This window comes from Zonotrichia albicollis, chromosome 4 (assembly GCF_047830755.1).
Source record: "Zonotrichia albicollis isolate bZonAlb1 chromosome 4, bZonAlb1.hap1, whole genome shotgun sequence".
In the NCBI taxonomy this organism is placed as follows: domain Eukaryota; kingdom Metazoa; phylum Chordata; class Aves; order Passeriformes; family Passerellidae; genus Zonotrichia; species Zonotrichia albicollis.
The window spans coordinates 35,441,310-35,461,429 of record NC_133822.1 but is presented as its reverse complement, the minus strand read 5'-3'; the positions used below and the strand labels follow the sequence as shown (position 1 = coordinate 35,461,429).

At 52.0% G+C, this 20,120-nt stretch overlaps 1 protein-coding gene across 2 annotated transcripts in view; it reads left to right on the top strand.

Annotated features, from left to right (window-relative positions):
• Positions 1 to 3,732: 3,732 nt before the first annotated feature.
• The window catches only part of TOB2 (transducer of ERBB2, 2), a 28,607-nt gene continuing 12,219 nt past the window's right edge, over positions 3,733 to 20,120 (top strand). The window contains exons 1-2 of one of the 2 annotated variants that reach the window (XM_074539437.1): positions 3,733 to 4,030; positions 8,144 to 18,986. In XM_074539437.1, coding sequence (XP_074395538.1) covers positions 8,230 to 9,252 — 1,023 coding nt within the window. In that variant the 5' untranslated portion in view covers positions 3,733 to 4,030; positions 8,144 to 8,229 and the 3' untranslated portion in view covers positions 9,253 to 18,986. Of the gene's footprint in view, positions 4,031 to 5,057; positions 7,752 to 8,143; positions 18,987 to 20,120 lie in introns of those variants that run through there. The other variant, XM_074539438.1, reaches the window with a different exon arrangement.

Here is a 20,120-nt window from a genome sequence, read left to right as displayed (position 1 = left end):
TAAGGAATTATTTTTTGTTTCAGAACCAATACACCCTGGTGAGCTAATTTTAGAGCACTCTTGTTCCTAATCATTTAGCAGGATCAGCCAGGCAGGGCTTGCTGTAGAGGTACAAGTGTTCCCATCCCTTCCCCCATCGCCCAAAACAGCTGAACATACTCACTTTCTTGGCACTCCCGATGCCCTCACGCTGACTGCTGGATATATTGGTCTGGATTCTGAGAGTTAAGCTGCCATTTCTAGTTGTTCTGAGTCACTGGGCAGGTGGAGAGAGGGAGGGACAGGCTTTTTCCCCTTTGCCTTGTTTGCTCAGACAGCTCTGGGGAGCATGCCAAATGCTGCTGGTGCTCGGATCAGTTCAGTGCCACTGCCTTTCTGGTACTTTCAGAGCATGGATGGGACATTGCCCTGAAGCTGCTAATTCAGACAAGGGTAATGGACACATTTGTGTAGCCCGGAAAAACATGACCTTGCTTGCTTGGTAATGATTTCTGTGCACCAGTAGCTGATACCTAGGCAGGGCCTCTATAAAAGTACATTATTTTTCACCTAAATAGATTTTAAAGTATTTGGCCAGGAGAAGGAGATTGCCTTGCAGTACTGGAGAACAGAGTACAGGCTAAAAGGGCGAGCTTCCCCACAGGGAAAAAATGAGACAAGACAGGTCCTGCTGCTGTGTGCAGGCCAAGCTTTGGAAGGGCTTCATCCCTCCGTGGAGTTTTATGCAGCCAGATTCAGGGGCTCCCTGGCTGCCAGCTGCAAAGTACTTGTGTGGCAACAGGAGGGAAGGGTGGGAGAGACAGGGATAGCTTTGTCAAGGTGGCAGCTGAACCCCCGTGGTGCTGTCTTCAAATCCCAGTGCTTGGAGCTAAATGTATCTTCCTGCTGTTACTTTTCTAGGTAGTGTTATTTTTTCTTTTTTTATTAAAATGTTGCATAACAAGTTAAAAAAAAAAAAAAAGCTCCTTCAATTTTAAATATTTACATTGAAGGAGAGAATGTAGGACCTCTTGGCCTATTAAGAAATCGGCCTCTGTTGCCAGTACTAACAAGGCATTGCTGTATTCTGAAATGTAGGTGTTCCCTGTTACACACCCCTTCAGACCAACTGCCAGCCACAACTACAGCTGAGCTCAGCAAATAGCTCTGGAACACACATCCACTTCCTTGAACCACCTAGACAAAGCCCTTGAGCCCCAAGCATTACTTCTCTTTAAAAAGAGACAAAGCAAAAAGAATAGATAGGTGGAGGTTTGGAATCTGCCTGTAAGCTTTTCCTGTGGGAGCTGCATGGACAAAATCTCACTTCTGAAACCTCATCTGCACAGAAGCTGTAATTTTCTCATTACAGACATCAGCTGGAGATGTTTGCCTCTTTCAATAGCAGGAAAGAATTTTTCATTTCCTTGGGGTTGTCATGTGAATTGAATGTACAGAGGATTCAGGGTATGGCGATATTAATTATGTCCAATTATAACTGACTCCCCTTCCTTGGCATTAAATAACCCAACCAAACGAGCTCTGTCCCAGTGGCTTGGCAGTTGTTCCCCTGCCCATGTCCACGTGACAGGGGAGCTTTGCTTTGACTTAATAGCCAAATGGCTGAGAATGCAGGAGCAGATCCTGTGACAGAATTCCTCTGCCTGCATGTGTACAAGGGCAACGCCATAATTAAAGGAGCACGGTCAAGGCACAGGTATTTTAAAGAGCCCTAATACGTGACACCCTCTTGCTAACACCTTATTAAAACAATAATAGAATTTTAGAAATGTAATTGCCCTTTTTTTGCTTAATGATGCTAAAAATAGCTCAGTCGTTTTAATTTCCTGATCTCTGGCTGACAGTATGATTTTGCTTCCAGCAAGGCAAGGGAATAATTGAAGAAAAAAAAAAAAGAAACAAAGGTGTTCTTTTGTAAGTAAATTCCTTTTAAAATAGGAGTGATGAAAATAAGGCAGCTCATAATAGCTCTCATAAATCTTCCTCTTCTCTTTCCCCTTTCCCTGCAGAAAATAAAACAACTTCAAAAGTTACTGTTTTTTTTTTTTCCTGTAATCAGTGGAAAAATGAGCAAGGCTAGCTGCTGTGGCTGGGTAGAAACATTAATGGATTTCTAAACAAATGGTGTTGCCTGGGCTCAAAAGAAATGCTCTTCTGTGGCAAAGGCAGTACCTGAGGTAAAGTGTTCCTGAATGAGAGAGGGGGACAAACCAAACCCAGAAGAAGGCTGAAGGCTATTGTGGAAATAGGGCAAGAGATGAACTTTGTATTTTTGCACTTTGGGGATGGTTGCCAGGCCAGCTACCCCTGCTGCACAGGGACTGTGGTAATGCCTGTGTCACCCTGTGCTTGTGTCAGCACTGAGGAGGATGAAGGACATGGGGCTGGGAGAGACTGGAAACACCATTTGCCGTGTCCCTTCCACTAGTTTGGGGTGTTACTTGGGTCAAAAGTTGCTTTAAGTGTGGACAGCAAACAGCCTTTGCAACTGGTGTGTGTGAAAGGTGGCGTGACCTTGGACTGTAACACTCACGGCCTGGGGATGCCTGTAGGCATTGTCTTTATTTTCCTGGAACTAGCAATGGGTCTGCTTTGAAATAAAGGGTGCGGGTCCGTTTGTGTGCTGGCTGAGAGTGCCTTCAGCTTGCCAGGGGGTGGTGCAACTCAGCCTGTGGTGGTCGAGGTGCCGCCATCGGCCCGTGGCCCCAGGGATGGCTGTCACCGTGGTTGTCCTTCCCCAGGGCAGCCTGCGTCCCCGAGCCCTGCCCGAGCCCGCGAAGGCCCCGCGGTGCGGGGGGAGCAGCCGGGACGGGAGCAGGCCGCGGCCGCCCCGGTGACTACATCTCCCAGCAGCGCCCGGCGCGCACACCCCCTTCGGCTCACTGGCCGAGGCAGCGCTCCAATCCGAAGGCGCCGCCGGGCAGGCCAGCCAATGGGAAGGCTGTTGCTAACACGCCGCAGTTATTTTTAGCACGGCCGGCGCTCGCGCACCTTGCGGGTCTCTCGTCTCCGCCGCGGTGGGGCCGGCCCTGCTCTGTTGGAGGCGGAGGGACACAGGCGTGCGAGGACAAAATAGTTCGGGAGGCGGGAGTGCGTGTCGGGGGCGGGGTCTCCGTGCCCGTCTCGGGGCCGCGGAGGTGGCCATGCCGCTCCTGTTCCTCCCGCGGTGGCACCAGCCCGCCCGGTTTGGCCTTGCCGCATTGTTCCCCAGGGGCATGCGCTCGCAGCCCCCCGGGCTCCCCGCCCGCATCGGGCACCGGGGATCCCGAGGGGTTTACGACCATGGAGGGAGCCGGGGTTGCTTTGGGCACGTCTCCCCGAGCTCCTCCACTGTAGCGCGGCGGGGGGCTCCACCACAGGGGTCTTCGCAGACGTGCTTGGGGTGTGCAGAGAATTGTCCCTTCGGGAGTCCCGGGCTGGCCTTGCCGTTGAGCTGGGGCTTGACCGTACCCAGGGTGCGCGGGGGCGAGGACCAGGCCGGCCAGTCCCGTCTCTCCCGGCTCCGTTCGATTCCACTCCCATCCCCCCGTCGCCTCAAGCTAAGCCGCTTGGGGAAATTCTCAGGTCAATCCCCGCTAAGGCCGCGGCCCCTTCCCTCTTTCCCTTGAGCTCGGATCCGGGATACTCCCGGTGCCGGGGGTGGGGGCAGCAGAGGGGGCTCCACCGTCACGCCTTCCCCGCCCCCCCCTCCCGTCCATCCTAGGGCGCTGCGGACGGCGACGGGAGGGGGAAGTAGTCCCGGCCCGCCCCCCGCGGCCGCATCACGCGGGGCGGGAGCGGATCCGTGCGCCGAGAGGTTGCTAAGGGTGAAAGTTTGCCGTGAGTTGGCTCACTCGGGGCCAGGGCGCGGGCGGCTCTGGGGGCACAGCAGCGGCATCCACGCCACAGCACCGGGCCCGCCCCGCGCCGTCGGGGACAAGGGAGGGAGGGGACGGACGAGACGGGGCAAAGCAGAGACGAGACCTGCCGGCAGCGCCCTCGGCCCCCGCGACAGCCGCCAGCAGCCGCCGGCCCTGGATCCGAGAACGAAGTAAGTGGGGCCGGGGCTGCTTTCCTCCCCCACACCCCCTCTTGGGCTGTGACCCCTCCAGCGCGCGTCCTCTTTGTGAGCTCGGCCTGAGGGGCCCCATCGTCCCCCTCCCCACCAGGGACAGCGATTTACCCGTCCGTGGGATCACTGTGCGGCTATGGTCCCCGGGGGGATTAATGGGGCTTCAAGGGAGAAGAATGGAGGTGAAAGTCACTGGGTCGGGGACGCTTTGCAGTGCCCCAGTTCACCATTTTGTTCTCCACAGCCTAGTTTCAGGGGCGGGGGGGGGGGGGAAGGGGGGAGCGGGGGGCGGGATGCGGCTCAGCCCCAGCCCTAAGCAGCCCCAAAAAAGGCAGGCTGGGCCCGAGGGCGGTGGTGGGCGCCCTGGGCTCCCGGAAAAGGGGGATGTCGCCGGGGTGTTCCCTTTCGTGCACGACGAGGTCCGAGGGGGAGAAGCCCGGCGACAACAAAGGCGCTGTCGGGGCTGGGCTGGGCTGCCCGCCCCCCCCCATTTCTCCCGGGCACCCCGATCTGCGATGCCCCGCTGGGTGCGCGGGGGCAGGAGCTCGCTCTTGCTGACATATCCCCATCCATCCGACCCGCTGTGTTGGGAACCTTGTTTGCGACCTCGTGTGCCCCACTGGGGCGAAGGGGACAAGCAGCGGGGAGCGGGGGAGAGGGACAGAAGGTTACTGGGCTTCTGGCCTCCCGGACTCGTCCCGCAGCCGTGGGGGGGGAACAGCTGCGGGGTGGGGACGCGCCCGCCCATCCCTGCCGAGAGAGAGGGAGGGGAAGGGAAGGGGAGAAGGGGGCGGCTGCCCGGCGGTCCCGGGCCGCGGGGCGTGTTCCCGGCCGTGGGCAGCGCCGAGAAGGGCGGGCGGCCCCCAGCGCGCATGTGCTCTGGAAAATTTTGTGCCCTGCCCCGCCGGGGGACGCGCCGGGCCGGGCGCGGGGCGCGCCGGGAGCCGCAGTCCGGGGAGAAGTAGGTCGCGGGCGGGGAGGGGGGGCCAGGACTACAGCTCCCGGCGTGCCGGGGCCGGCCGGCACCGGAGATGGCCGCGCTACCGGGGACGGAGGGGCGGCGGGGCTCGTCCCCGCGGGGCCGTTCGGCTGGCGGGGGCAAGCCTCTCCGCCGCCCTTGGCGGGGTGCTGAGAAGGGCGCTCTCGTTCCAGACGGGTGTGTCCGGCTGTGGGACCGCAGGCCGCCGTGACAGCCGTCTCTTTAAATCCCGAGGCGGCGGCCAGCCTGTTGGCAGGGCCGGGCCTCGTTCGGGAGGTCGAAAGGGGATGCCCGCAAGGTCACCCACCGTGTTGGTGTATACGAGAGGAGAGGGAATCGTTCCCGTGCTCGCTCTTCTCTGTTGTAAGTGGTGGTCTGGCCTCTCCCCTTCAGCATACCGATAAACCGGGAGTCTGAGGGGCCTCTTGCCTTCCCTCGCAGAGCAGAGAAACAGCTCTTTGTTCCCTGCCAGCACCTCGATGTACAGTAAGCCTTTAGTTTGAAAATGCTGGCCTTTATAGAAGACTGCTCAGAATATCGCTTACAATTGATACTCGGTAGTTTCTTCTCTCAGAGCCACGCTGCTTCAGCTGGATTTCAGTGAGTTTGGGGGTTCTTAAATTTTTTAAAAATTATTTTATCACATTCCAGTGCAGTAGGTTGAGGGGATCCTCCTGGAGCTCATCTTGCCATGTCAGCAACCTGAGAAGCCAGTGACTTTTTTTGTGCCTTCGGCAGGTATCAGTTGTATGCCTCTACCTTGACAGCTGTTAGTGTTATTAGGCTAATTAACTTACCTTTTTCATAACCAAGGTACAGAGTATTCTCTTTTTAGGAAAATTGGAGAAAAGACAAAAGGAGATTGTGTATAATTGTACCTCCTCACAGCTTTCTGCAGAAAAGTTGATGAGGAACTGGGGTCCTCAGTGTATATTGAGACACTTGTATAGCAGATAGGATGTTAACAAATTTTGCCCACTGTTCTTTTCCCAGTCTTATCTGACCTCTTAATGATTTTGGATCTGGATTAGAATTTATCACAAGATAAAAGACTTACCAACTGGCTGTTCTCTTCCTGCTTAACTTGCTGGGATCCCAAGGTGTCCTCTCTTTTGTACATCTCAAAGCCAAAGAAGTTACAGAGCTTGTGTAATCCTCCCTTGAGGTACTATGGTCTATACAAGCTCTTGTTAGGGTTTAGGTGTGCTCTTTAGGGGTTTGCTTCATACTTAATTTTTGTAGAAAAGGCTCTGTCATTGTGCCAAGACTTTTGTCTTCTGAAGAAGGCTTCTTAACTGTTCTTAGAAAAAACCATCATTGCTTATTTCTTTGGTGTTCTTACTTGGATACGGACAGGTTGCTGTGACCTACCAAAGTTTGTTACATTACAGTAATTCCTTAAAGCTGGTTTTAAACAGAAGACTTCTTTTCCACTCCCTTGTTCCTGTGTGTTTTTATGTTGTTGAGTCAAACCCAAAGGGGGTTCCTTCCAGAACTGCCCTCCTTGTTGGCAGATCAGAGGGGTGGGATCTGTTTCTGCTTACCATCTTCCTAAAGCTAAGCCTCTGTGAACGTGGAGTAGTACAGAAAAAGCAGAGTATCTGCATCCCTCTTTTACAGTAAAGCTTTAAAATATTTGAGGGCTTATTCAAAGTTATTTGATCCTTCCTGTCTACTAAACTAGACCAAGCAAACAAGTCTGGTCAGTTTTTTAACTCCTGCTGACTTAGGCCAGCATGGATACCTGGTTGTGCTGCTGGGATTTTTCAGGGGAATGCTAACTATGTATGTTTGTACTTCATCCCCACCCCCAAATAATTGTCACACATCATAAGCATTGGCCTGAGTGCTGTACAAGAATATCCCTAAAGCCCATTTTAGGAAGACAGTTGAACACAGTGTGTCTCTTTGAGCAAGGTGAGGGCAGCTGAAGACAGAGCAGCCTCTGACTAAGCCGCCAATTAAAAACTGGATATTCTTCTTTCCCCTGGAGAGGTGTGGAGGCTACTGGAAGTGTGCTTGCTCTTAAAATATCTGTGAGATTCATCTTCCTTGGATGAGTGACAGAGCGTAGTGCTGACATACCTGGTTTTGGGTTTTTTGTACCCAGACAAACAATGTTTGTAAATCTGTGTATAATGGGAGACTTGAGTGTTGTGGCTTTGCATTGTGCTTTTGTGGGTTCTCTCTATTTTGGAGACCTCCTCACAAGGCAGAGAGAGAGGAGGAGGGAGGATTACTTCAATCTTTGGCAAGCAATTTCAGTTTTTATTAAGTAGGTATCTGATCCTGGCAGAGCTCATCTTCCCTCTGTGCAGGGATAAGCAATGTGAGCTGTATTGGTCAGGCTGTTGGTATGTTTGTATTTTGTGACCTTATATACATTTACTGTCCCACTCTCCCCACCCAGCAGACTTGAACTGAGATTTTATGCTTGTAGCTAAGCAGAGTCTCAACTGGGTACACTTAATAAGATATGTGCCTGCTAGTCAAGTGGATGGTAAACATGGGCTGGCAGCTGGTGCCCCAGCACCCTCCCTCGCTCCTTCTCGTCCCTTCTGCGCTTGTGCCAGCAGGACATGGCGCCCGGCACAGCCAGCCGGCCTCCCGGAGGAGCGGCCAGCCCTGCTGTCCTGAGCACAGGCAGGTCTGCACAGAGCTGCTGGGCGAGTCACGAGGCTGTTCAGGTGCTGCGCTTGTGCTCTGGAGAGGCAGCTGCAGGTGAGCCGTGCTGGAAGCAGCTGAGTGCCAGGGCAGGCGAGGCGTGTTAGGTGTGCTGCCAGAGCTCTGCCAGAGCAGACAGTGGCCTGCTGAGTTACAGCAGCAGTGCTTGGCAGCAGGGTGAGTGTGATGTACGTACTTGCGTGTGGGTAGTGGCTACACCCTTATTTCTTCTGAGGGGAGCAGGGAGAGTTCTCCTTATCAACATCCCTCTGTTTTGAGGGGTGCCTCAAAGATTTGTGGTGCCTCTCCTAGAGAGCCTTACTTCTTGTTAGTATTTGTGCAAACAGCTCATTCTGCTTTGTTCATGAAAAGGCACAGTTATTTATCTCAATAGGAGGAGAGTTGTTGTGTTCTCTAGTCTTCATCCATCCTTTTCTCTCTTTCCCTAGGTCTCTTTGGAGTCAAAACTTGTCTATGTTTCTGTCATTTTGTCACTTTTAATACACTGCCCTGACTTGCTTGCTGGGAAGAGAGTATGCATCTGGAGATCAAAGTTGCTCTTAACTTCATCATCTCATACCTGTACAACAAGCTTCCTCGGAGGCGGGCAGACCTGTTTGGTGAGGAGCTAGAGCGCCTGCTGAAGAAGAAATATGAGGGTCACTGGTACCCAGAGAAACCTCTGAAGGGATCTGGCTATCGCTGTGTTCACATAGGGGAGACGGTGGATCCGGTGGTGGAGCTGGCAGCCAAGCGGAGCGGGCTGGCTGTGGAGGATGTGCGTGCCAATGTGCCAGAAGAGCTGAGTGTCTGGATTGATCCTTTTGAGGTTTCCTACCAGATCGGTGAGAAGGGCTCTGTTAAGGTTCTCTACCTAGATGACAGTGAGGGCTGCAGTGCCACAGAGCTGGACAAAGAAATCAAGAGCAGCTTCAACCCCGACGCCCAGGTATTTGTCCCTATCGGCAGCCAGGACAACTCGCTGTCCAACTCTCCGTCCCCCTCCTTTGGCCAGTCACCCAGCCCCACCTTCATCCCTCGCTCTGCACAGCCCATCACTTTCACCACTGCCACCTTTGCTGCCACCAAGTTCGGCTCAACCAAGATGAAGAAGGGCGGAGGAGCCGGAGGAGGGGGCGGTGGAGCAGGGGCTGTGCAGCAGCCGAGAATGGTCAGGTCTCCCACCACCAACCTGCTGAAGCACAAGGGCCTCTCCCTGTCCATGCACTCTCTGAACTTCGTCGGGAGCGCTGGGAGCCAAGCCCCGCAGTCCCAGCTCTCCCCCAATGCCAAGGAGTTCGTTTACAGCGGCGCCTCGCCGGGAGCCAGCAGCCTCTTCTTCGATGGTGTTGCCAGTGAGAGCCAGGCCAGCAGCATCCCGCCAGCATCGCAGTTCAACGCCAGCACGGGTGGTACCTTCGATATGGCTCAGGTCTTCGGTGGCAGCACCAATAGCCTCTTTTTGGAGAAGTCTCCCTTCGTGGAAGGACTCAGCTACAACCTGAATGCCATGCAGTATCCTAGCCAGTCGTTCCAGCCTGTCGTCCTGGCCAACTGAATACAACGGAAGGAGAGTATTTTGGGGCAGGGAGGGAGGGGGGAAACAAGAACAAAACAAACAAACAAGAGGGAGAGAAAAGAAAAATAGAAATATACAGAAAATATTAAAACCTTACAAATATAGGTTCTTGGGAAAAGAGAGAGCTCAGTGTTGTTGCGCTGTGCTGGTAACGCTCCTGAAGCACTGAATTGTTTTTTAACTCAGTACCTGTGCTTTTTTCCTACTCACTTTTTTACTCCTTAAAATGAGTCTTGGGCTTTTTTTTTGTTTGTGTGCCCTCTTCCCCCACCCTAGCCCAGGACTGGTGCAACTGTAGGTCACAATGCTCCTGATTTCCTGCACCACCCCTGCCCCACGCTGGACACAGGGTCCTTCTACCTGGGTGTAGGGATGTCATCTTCATACTACCGTGCTGGAGGAGGGACAAGAAGAGGATGAGTCAGTGTTGGTGGGGACAGACGCAGTCTTGTTGCGTGCTAGCCAGAATGGGTGGGTGAGCTTGCTTTTTCTGTGTACACAGAGAACATCGCCTGTGCCCACGGGCGCAGACCATTGTGCTGTTGTGGCTCCAGCCCAAGCTGGCATCAGCTGTTCTGTGTGCTGAAAAACACTAACTCTTCTCCTTGACCATCTCGCAGCACATCACAGTCAGGGCAGAGCATTACTGTGAAATGGCTTCTTCCTGCTCCCTCTCTCATCTGCACTTCCAGTTGTGGCTACAGGGCCACAGTGGCTTAGTGGCTGTGGTTATTGGACCTTTCTGTACCTGAGCAAGAGGGCTTTTTGATGCTCTCTCAGAGCTGCCCAGTTGGTCTGGATGACAGCCCCTGTGGTGTAGAATCACCACCTGCCTCTCTTTGTGACTTGTGGGAGGTGGCACTGAACCAGCTGGACCCCACTTGGATCCTTCCCCCATGTCCCAGATGTTCTCCCCAGCAGCAGGGGCCAGCATCCACTTGTGGTGGCCTCTGAGGTCAGAGTTCTCATTATCTGCTGTGAATTAATCTTCTTGTCTCAGAGAGGAAATTCCTTCCTTTTTAGTTAGTGAGGCAGCACAACTTTTCAAGAAGATAGGGTGATGTTGAAGCTGCTGTCTTGAGTGGTAGCATAAGGGTTTATGCTTTCAGCCAGGTATGCACCTGACTAAATCCCTTCCCTTGCCTTTCTGGAGAAGCATGAGGAGGTGGCTGATCCTGATCCAGTGAGAAAAGGAAGTGCCTATCATAAATTCCTCATTCCAGCCAGATCACATCAGCATGGACAGCAGCAAGCTTAGGGCAGAGCTGGGATGGGCTCTCCAAAGGCAAGTGGTTGTCTCAGTCTGTGAATGTAAGGTGCCTCCTCACAGCAGGGATGGGATATGGGTCTCTGCACCTTTCTCCAGGATGGTGTGTGGCAGTCAGGCAATAGTGGCTGTTCAGCTTGATCCCTTCTGTGTTGAGGACTCCAAAACCCACCTTCACAGAAAGCCAGAGGAGGACTGCTTCATGCCCAGGAAGGACGGAGGCTTTTTTGGTGGGAAGGGAGGTTTCTTTAGAGGCTGCTGTGTGAGCATGGAAGTGTGCGAAGAGGAGAGAGATGGAGATGATGAAACTCCAGTTTTTGAAGTTCTCAGTTTAAATGAAAAATAAGCTTTTGCTGCTTCCCAAACTTGAGGTTTGGTTTTCTTTTAATGATGCTTCTTGGAGCACAGTCTGAAATCCACTCCTCCTGCACTTGTGGAACAAATGTGCTCTTTCAAGAAATCTTTGTTTCAGGTGAGATGAGCTTTACCATGTGCTTTTCCTGCTCCCTTCCCTGAGATGGAGGCACTCCAGCCCTTTTGTAGTTGTGTTGCCACTGAGCATTTGCAGAAGGCAGTGGGCTGTCCCAGTGAGACTGTCTCTGCCCAGAGCTCTCCCAGGAGAGTTTCCACCCTTCCCCTCAATGGGTGATGGGGTGCACGGTCCTGACCCTGTGCCAGCATGGGTTCCCAAGCAGGCTGCTTGTTATTGAGCTATGGCCAATGCAGCAGGTGGGTGAGGAGAGCAGAGCCCAGCCACTTTCCCCAAAGCTGGTGCCCAAAACCTCAACCCTACAAGTTTCCAGACTAGGACAAGTTGACGAGGAACGGCCCAGCTGTTGTGTTTCCCTTTTTTCTTTTCTTTGAACCTACTGCTTTTAACGGATGCCACCACTGCCACGGAGTCCTTCTCCCCAACAGGGTGCTGCTGGGTGCCCCCCACATGCTGCACTGGACTGTGAGGGGTGTTCAGCCCCTGATGGCAGGACCTGGTCCAGTTGCCCCCCCACTGTCCCCACATCTGGCAAAGCCACCTGCGAGCCGCTGCCGTGAGACAGCGTGCTCTCCTCCAGCACAGGGAGGGAGGGAAGAAGTGGGGATGTCCCCTGTCCACTTGCTTATGTGTGTGTGAAGCTTTGATGCTGCTTTGCCCTGCCACACGTATTATACTTGCTTTAAAAATAGTGGTGTGAGTGGAAGGAGGAAAAGAAGAGGGACCAACCTCTTTGCATCTTAAAAGGAAAAAAGTGTGCTTCAGAAATGTTCCTCCAGCATCAGGCAGCAATGGAAACTAATGGCCTTTTCAGGTCTTTTCTAGTCTTGGATGTAGGCGTTCAGCTTCAATTTTATTTTTTAAAAACCTGCACTAATTTACCTGGTTTCTTAGGAAGAGAAGAGAGAAGAATTTTTTTTTAACTTTTATTTTTTATGGGTTTATGTTCTTTTTGTTGATGTCTGTTTGTATTGAATAATTTGCTACATTTGTAAAATGTAAGAGGTATATATAATATATGTATATTTCTAACGTAAAAAAATGTAATTTTTTTCTTTTCAAGATTTTTTCTTAAAAAAGAGGAGAGAAAAAATATTTTTTCAGGAAAAAACTTTAAAAAAAAAAAGAAGTGGTGAAGATTCCTTTCTCCCCACTCAGCCTCCCTTTCCTCCCGCCCCTCTCCAAGGAGTGAATCGACAGTTGCCTTGTGGGAGAGGAGTGAAAGAGGACAGAAGTCTGTATGTCTCCGAGTGGAGGGTTTCTGCGTGTGCTCTGCTTGGGTTTTTTTTGGAGAAGGGGGCTACTGAGAGGGGGAACCAGGGGGTTGCTGTCTTTTTCTTTATTTTTTTTTCCTTCTTTTTTTCTTTTCTTTAGCGAAGGAGGAATACAATCAGAGTTTTGTATTCAGAATGTTGTGCAATATTTTGGAACGGGATATTGGTGTGTCTAGAGATTTAGTTAAAAACAAACAAAAAAAAACCCCACAAAAAGATTGATCAAATCTGTACAGTTTCTATTGTTCCAGATTTTTTTAAGTTTGTATTAAAAGCATGATATAATAACTGTTTGTTGTGTGATGTGTGCTAAGTGCAGCGGGAATACCTCGGACGTGCCTAGTTTGGGTAAGGAGGGATACAGCCGCCTTTGGATGAAGTGGTGCTCAGTATCAGCCTGCAGGCAAGCTCCTGGTTTCATAGCATTAGGAATAGCTCAGTGGTGCCCAGGATTGTGCAACATGGCCAGGACAGCTGTCTCAGTGACCTCTCCTGCTGCCAAGAATAGCAGTACATAGGAAAAAGTGGCGATGTGCCTGGCTATCCCTGGTCCTGCTGTGATTCAGCTCCCTGGAGTGGAGGGAGGAGAGCTGGGGGAGAGAAGGGAGACTTTGGTGTGTGGTGCTTTGGGAGCCTTCAATCAAGCAGCAAAGTTCCTAAAATACTGAAATTCTGTGGCAGCTCACTAGGACCATCACCCTTGAGGCAGGTTAGGAGCCCTCTGGTGTAACTCATGGGGTAGATGAAGCCCCCCATGGCAGTGCGTCCTGCAGAGAGGTGCTGATTCTGGGTTGATTTCTTTCCCTTCTGCACAAACCAGTTTGTGTTTATTCTGGGATGGCTGGGGTACTTGCTAAGCAAAGGGAGCATCGAGGTACCTGTGTAGGCTCTCTCCTCCCTGCTGTGAATGGTCATCCAAGGTCACTTCCCATAGTGGGGTGGGCTTGAGGCTGGATATTGGAACATGCAGTAATGATGGTAGTCTGATTTTGGGTTTTTTTGTAAACTCTCACCGCTGAGTTTCAATCAGAATTTCTGTTCAAGAGAGCTCCTTATTAGCAAAAGATGAGATGGCTGAGGAAGGTGCTGGAATGCCTGTCATACCCCACATGTGCTGCTGGCTGTGTGACCCAGCTTCCCCAGGCCCACCACGCTCCTGCCTCCTGCCTGAGGAGCGCCTCACGTTCCCTATGCTGCCTCCTTAAAAAGCTGTTGAAGGGAGCTGCTCTGAATGTCCTTGAGGAAACCAAACAAGGAACTGGAGCTGACTCCCACTAGCATCCCCCATGGCTCCTCAGCCTCTCCAGCCTAAATTTCTTCTTGGGAGAGCTCACTATGCCCTTGGTTTTGTGAGCCCCAGGATCTGGGCTGCTGCTCATGCCTACTGTGTGCCGCGTGACTGTCACACTGCACTAGGCAACAAAACTATTTTTTCCCCTTTGTGTCTCAAACCCCTTGTAATCATTTATCTAAAGCATGCACAACGCTTGCCCTTAGACATGTTTTTGGAAATGGAAAATCGAGGGTGACTGTGTGCCTTCCTGATCCTTGCCCTGCATTTGCTCAGCTGTGACGCAGGGAGGCACAGAGCCTTTCCCTTTTTGGGCACAGGTAGGGCCTGGAGTTGGCTTACAGCTGATAGCTGCACAGCCTGAGCAGGGATTAGGGAAGAGGTTTAGGATAGCCTTGTTCCTCCCGAGGTATTTGTCACTCTGCTGTCTCAGGGAGCAAGAGGAGTGTAGGGAGCTGAACCCCATGTAGTGCAGTGTGCAGGAGAGGCTCTGTCTTCCATCAGCCTTCAGAGGGGACCTGCTGGAGCCCCGTGTTGGGCCAGTGTGGGGTAGTGCCTGCATGTGGGAGTGTTTGCTGGATGTTTGGACAGTGACCAAGTCAGTCCCCGAGCAGCTTGCTCCAGCAAGGCACAGCAACAAGATGGGACTTGTTTCCTGAAACCTCCGAAGTGAGGGGTGTGGGGCTATTGTTTAGACACTCGTCATAGGGGACTCCGTTATTAAGAAGGAAACTTGTAAGTTGAGTCACCAGGAAGGCGGGCTTCTGCCTGAAAGGAGGAGACAGCTCAGGTAGAAAATGCCACACTTCAGCCTGGGGCTTTTCAGTCTGTGACAGCAGCAGTGTCTGACTCAAATTGGGCTGTTTGGGGAGTAGGAAGGGACTGGTGCCCAGAGGAAAGCCTTAGACAAGCATGCAAAGCCATTCCCTGGACTGTGTTTGAAATACAGGCCCAACAAAATAGCTTGAGTTTAGTTCAACAGGAGAGGATCTCCTGCTACCCCAGAACCTCCTGGAGATTTTGGATTACTGGGACTGAATAACACATGGCATGGGCACTGCCAGCAGCGGGTGCCTCCTAGTGTCCCAGCACTTGCTGACATGCCAAGACTGAGAGGTGGAAAAACACCACTAGTGGGGGGGCCAGGACCCACTGAGTCCTTGGCATTCCCAAGGAGTTTTCCTGCCAATGCCACCTGCTCCATGCTCACATGGCTGCAGCCCAGCACTGCCCATGGCCCCAGCGGGTGTGAGGGGCAAGGTTGACACCACGGTTGCAAAGGGCTGGACAGGTCTTTCCACCCTACGTGTCCTCTGCCAGAGCACAGGCACCAGCCCAGCTGCAGGCTGTGGCCAAGGTTAGCCACCTCCATAGCCTTGCATTTTTTCCTTTCCTTTCTGTGGCAGGGCTCCAATTCAAACACAACCAGGGGCATGTTCACCCCCAGCCTTGCAGAGCTGTTCTTCCAGTGTCCCCCCACTGCTGCCTGCCTTGTCACCTCCAGAAACATGATATTTTTATAAAGCAGATAAAAGTGAACCTTTCACCCTCCATCCCTACAATACTCCAGGGAAGGATAAGCCTCATCTGGCACACGTGGTGCTTTTGACTTGTACTGCTTAGTGAAGGGCACATTTTGTGTGTGGCCATTGCCAGTGGCAAAAGTGACTCCAGCATGGTACATGCATATGTCAGGAAGGAACGTACTCTTTTTTCTTCTCTAAGAAGCCCTCAGAAGGCACAGGAACAAGGTAGGAAGAGAGGGTCAGGACTGAATTTTGCCTCTTTGCCTTGAGCAGGGGCAGGGAATAGTACAGGTGACAGTGTGTTCTCCTTCTTCACCGAAGGCCAAGAAGGCAAGAGTAGTTCCTGTGTTATTCCACAGATAGCTGCTGAGTCCTAGTTGGGGGGGCATTTGTGCTTATTTTTGTTGGCCTCACACTGCTGGCACAGTTTGCTTGCTGAAGGAAGCAGATCCTCAGGAGGGAGTGTGTCCCTCCCACTTGACAGGGTGTTTCCACCAAGGACAAAGTTTTCCTTCAAGTGAATCAGCCAGAAACTGCTTCCAGAAGGTGCAGCTGGGGCTTTCATCAGGCAAAAATGAACCTGAAATGACCCACACAAGGTGTAGGGAGGGCAATGGGCAATGTTGCTGCAGCAGGAAATGCTTCTTTCACGGGGCTTGGTTGCAGAGCTCAGCAAATTCACGCAAGGGCCAAGTCCAGCTTCCCTCAGCAACAGGCGTTCTTGCATTTCCTGATCTTCCTGCGGTCAGGTTCAGTGTCAACATGTGCTGCTGCAGGCTCCCTCAGAGGCATGAGTGGCGTCACAGCAGGCCTCGGGCACCTTTCCAAAATCTACCAAGGTCATCCTCTGTCCCTACCTGTGTCCAGCATTGCTGGGCTGCTGAGCTGCAGCTGGGAGGACGCTCCGGACATCCCCCACAACATCCAAAGTGGCAGCACTGGGCAAATGAGGGGCACACAGAAAAATTGGGGGGAGCCACAGAGGCTTAATCTGCCAGGGGGGAACTGGGGTTGGTGTCCTTGTGGGGACAGAATGGCAGCACAGTGGAGAACACAGGGAAAAGAGCAGCAGTTGTGTCTGGAAGGCCACAAACATGAGCCAAGGAAGGACTGAGGAGCAGAGGGAGGGAGGACAGCACCCCAGGGACATCTGATGTGTTTACACACAGGTGCTGATGTCACGGGGAGGCAAGGAAGGCAGGAACTCTCCTCTTGCCATCCCTGCCTGGTGAAAAGGTGCATGTTCCCAGTGACCCAACATGGGCAGCAGCTCCATGGGCCTCCTTCTTTGTGAGCACAGCCAAGCAGAGCTTCTTCATCCCCACCTGTCTCCCTGAACTCTCATACATGATCCTCCTCCAACTCTCAGTCTGGGATGGTGCTGGCACAGTGTTTCCCCTCTGGGGACCTGGCCAGATCTTACAGGGGGGCCATGAATCATGGTGCTTTCCTTGCCTCCAGCACAGACGTGGAGATGCTGAGGCTTGGGGGGGAAGCCATGGCTCCACTGCACTCGCAGGGAGTGCAAGCACCAGGCTGGCAACCATTGGCCTCTTCTGCTGCCTCACGCTGATCCTCCAGTGCCAGGAGCTGCTCTGAATGGGAAAGGAGGTGATGCAAAATTATGGGAGGAAGACATGCTGGGGAAGGGCAGCTTATCCCTTGCAGCCATGCTGCTGCCAGCCGCCACTGAGGAAGGGAAAGGGCTTGAGAAATCCAGACAAAATAGGATCTAACAAAACAAGACCAGAAAGAACACAGGTGGGCTGTGATGCTCCAAGGCAGAGCTGAAAGTAAACTGCACTGCTGAGGAGAACAATGCAAGCTGTCACTGTTGGACAAGGCATTGGATGCTATAACCCACAGTCAAAGGGCTAACACATCAGCACAGGGAACCACAAATTGCTGTTTTTTAGAAACATAAACAAAGAAAATTTATTACAGTCTGGATTATATATCACACCACAGATCAACAATGCAAGAGAGACATCACTTGGTTCTTCAAATTAGAGACTTGACCATTGAGAATAACCAATCAAAGCCAGCAAAGAAAGATGATTTTATTTTGATAAGGTTTTATTTTTAATCTTGGAATTACTGTCTTCTCCAAAGGTACCCATGCTCTTTGAAAAATCCAATTTTCTTTCATGGAAATACTTGTTATGTAAATTTTTTGACCAGTCACAGAACTCAAGTAGAAACCTTCCCAAAGTCAATGGTTATAGAGGTGACAGTGGGGGCTACAAGAGCTCCATCGCCAGCAGAGAATAATATAGCCTGTAACCAGCATGGAGTCCATCAGTCACATGAGGCCAGTATTTATTGCAGGAGAAAGCCACTGACCACATCTTCATGTGAACACACAGATAACACCACAGCTGAAAAGATTTTGTCACTTTGTATTTTTAAAGAAATTACTCCAGGCTTCCCAGTGCACCATAAAATGATATGAAAGGACCCGAGTCCATCCGAGCTTGACTCCAGTATTGTGGGGTGCCTTAGACTGAACTGTTGACTCCTCTGAGTGCACAGGGTAATTGCTACGACCTGTGGGTTTTCCAGCAGCACCTGATTGATCTCCACCTGTGATGGAGCTCTCCTGGAAGGTGGAACAAACTGGTTGAATGAGGCCATCTGAGGGCCACAATAGCAGTCTTCAAAGCATGACTAGGAAATGGAGGTCTCTGCTGGTAACTCTGTGCTGACCCTTGTCTTGCCTGGCCAGAAGAGCTTCATAGTCCAGAACCGGTTTGAGCTGGATATCTTCCTTTAACATACCTGGAATGTGCTACAAAGTTGCACAAGTGTCTTCAGAGCTGCTCTGCTCTCACAGGGCTGCAAGAGCTCTTGGGGGTGGGCCCCAGAGGAAGCCACAAAAGCCGGACCACAGCACTGCACTGGAGGACACTGTGTCACCTCAGTGGTGTGACAAAGCTTCCCACAATTGGCTGGACGTGCCTTTTGGCTTCCAGAGCCGGGAGGTAAAAGGGCAAAGGGAAGGGGTGTCACTGTGTTTGCCTAGATGACAAAAGCCCAATGATTTTATCCAGTGACGTGTGTTAGCCTTGACAGAATTGAGTACAGGGAGCTGGCTCTGACCTCACAAAACCCCCAACAAACCCTTCCCAAGTACTTTTCTGTGATACAACTCTGTTGAAGAAGGTACAATTAGCAAGCCCCTCCTCTCCCTCTCCCCCATTTCTTTCACTGTCTTTAATGTTATCCTCTTTCCCTGCAAGGTCTGCAGACAGAAAGGGGTCTCCACTGCAGGCTGTGCTGCTCCCCTGCCAGCTGAATGCCCAGAGAGCTTTTCCTTTGCTCCCATGCCTGGTGAGATCATTCTCTTAACCTGCAAATACTGGTGGGGGAAGTGGTAATTGTTCCTCTTAGAGGTAATTGGCACTTGGCAGGATCTTACTCATCCTTGTGGTGACAGGGGCTGGCTTTCTAGGCTCTTCCACCAGCAAAGCAGGCTGCAGGGCTGTGGCTCTCCACCCTGCAAACATTTAAAAGCCTCTAAGCCAGGGGTGCAGCTGTCTTCACTCCTGCCTGGAGCCTGCCCTGCCAAAGCCTTCACTCATGCTGGCTGAATGCTGGCCTCTCACACCTTTCCAAACAAAGCAGGTCTGACCTCAGGGAGTTACACACTCAAACTGGCCCACAGATGAGGGTGTCTGCTCTGCTTTGTGGATCTGTTCAGCAGAGTAGAAAGGAAGGTGAACAGATGCAACTGCACCCCTGTAATGTTTGCTGTTACATGCACATGCTGCCAAAAGCTATAGGAAGACCTCAAGGGTATGGAAAGGCTTTCCAGCCCTCTGGATATGACACCAGCTAATGCCACTATGGGTGCTACATTCCCCAGGTAGGAGCTCATTCACCTGGAGAACTTGGGAAGCATGCTTCTCTAAAACTCTATCCTTCTCTTCTCCCTCACCTCTCTATCTTCCTTGCTCCAAGGGATTATTTTCCCTAAATGCTGGGGCCTGATCCTACGGACGAACAGCAGCCAGCAGTAGGATGTAAAGGAGAGTTCTGCCATCAGTGAGCAGCCTTATCTCTCCCTTTGACTCCTGCTATACTATGCCCCTTGTGTCATTCACCTGTAAGCAGCTGATTCCCCTTTTTCCTCCTCTACAGCTCATCCCAGTCTTCTCCAGTTCCCACATATGCCTTGCCAGTCTGTCAGCAGCTGCCCTCCATGCAGTGAAAGAGCATTTCCAGAGCCATGGGCCCCAGAGGCAGCTGTGGCAGCTGGGGGCTGTGTGGCACAGTGGGAGCGCTGCTGCACTCTGCCCATCCTGGAGCAGCTGCCTTGGCTGGCAGCCGCCTCCCTGCTCTGCCACCACTGCTGCAATAGCCCAATTAGTAGCTCAGGTGTTGCCACGGTGCTTGGCTGCAGCCCAAGAGCTAATGATGGAGCAGGTGGCAGATGTGAGGATTGCAGAAGCTGGCTAGCGATGAGGGGAGGACATTTGGAGCAGCCTGTTAGGGCCAATCTTTGCAGACCAGCTGGGATGATGGATTTTGCAAGGTGTGTTCTTGCTTTGCAGAAGTCTCCAAAACAACCTTCAATCTCTGAAGGATGATGGAGCTGCATTTGGCTCTGCCACCCCTCCCAGGATGTCCAAAATTATTTTGGGATTATAGCAGTGACCATAGCTGTGGCTACTGGTTTACAGCAGGAGGAAAACTCATTAAACCCCAAAGCAAAGTGGCAACAGGGCATTTACATGTCACTTGTGTTGATGCAACATTATGATAGAGGGGAAAATATGTCATTGTCTGATGAAAGAAGCTCTGTCTCACCAAATTCCTGCACTGTGTGTCTATCACAAATGACCTGAGGTAGTTGGAAATTACTGATCCTAAAGCAAAGCTATAGAAGGGAGAGGAGAGGAGAGGAGAGGAGAGGAGAGGAGAGGAGAGGAGAGGAGAGGAGAGGAGAGGAGAGGAGAGGAGAGGAGAGGAGAGGAGAGGAGAGGAGAGGAGAGGAGAG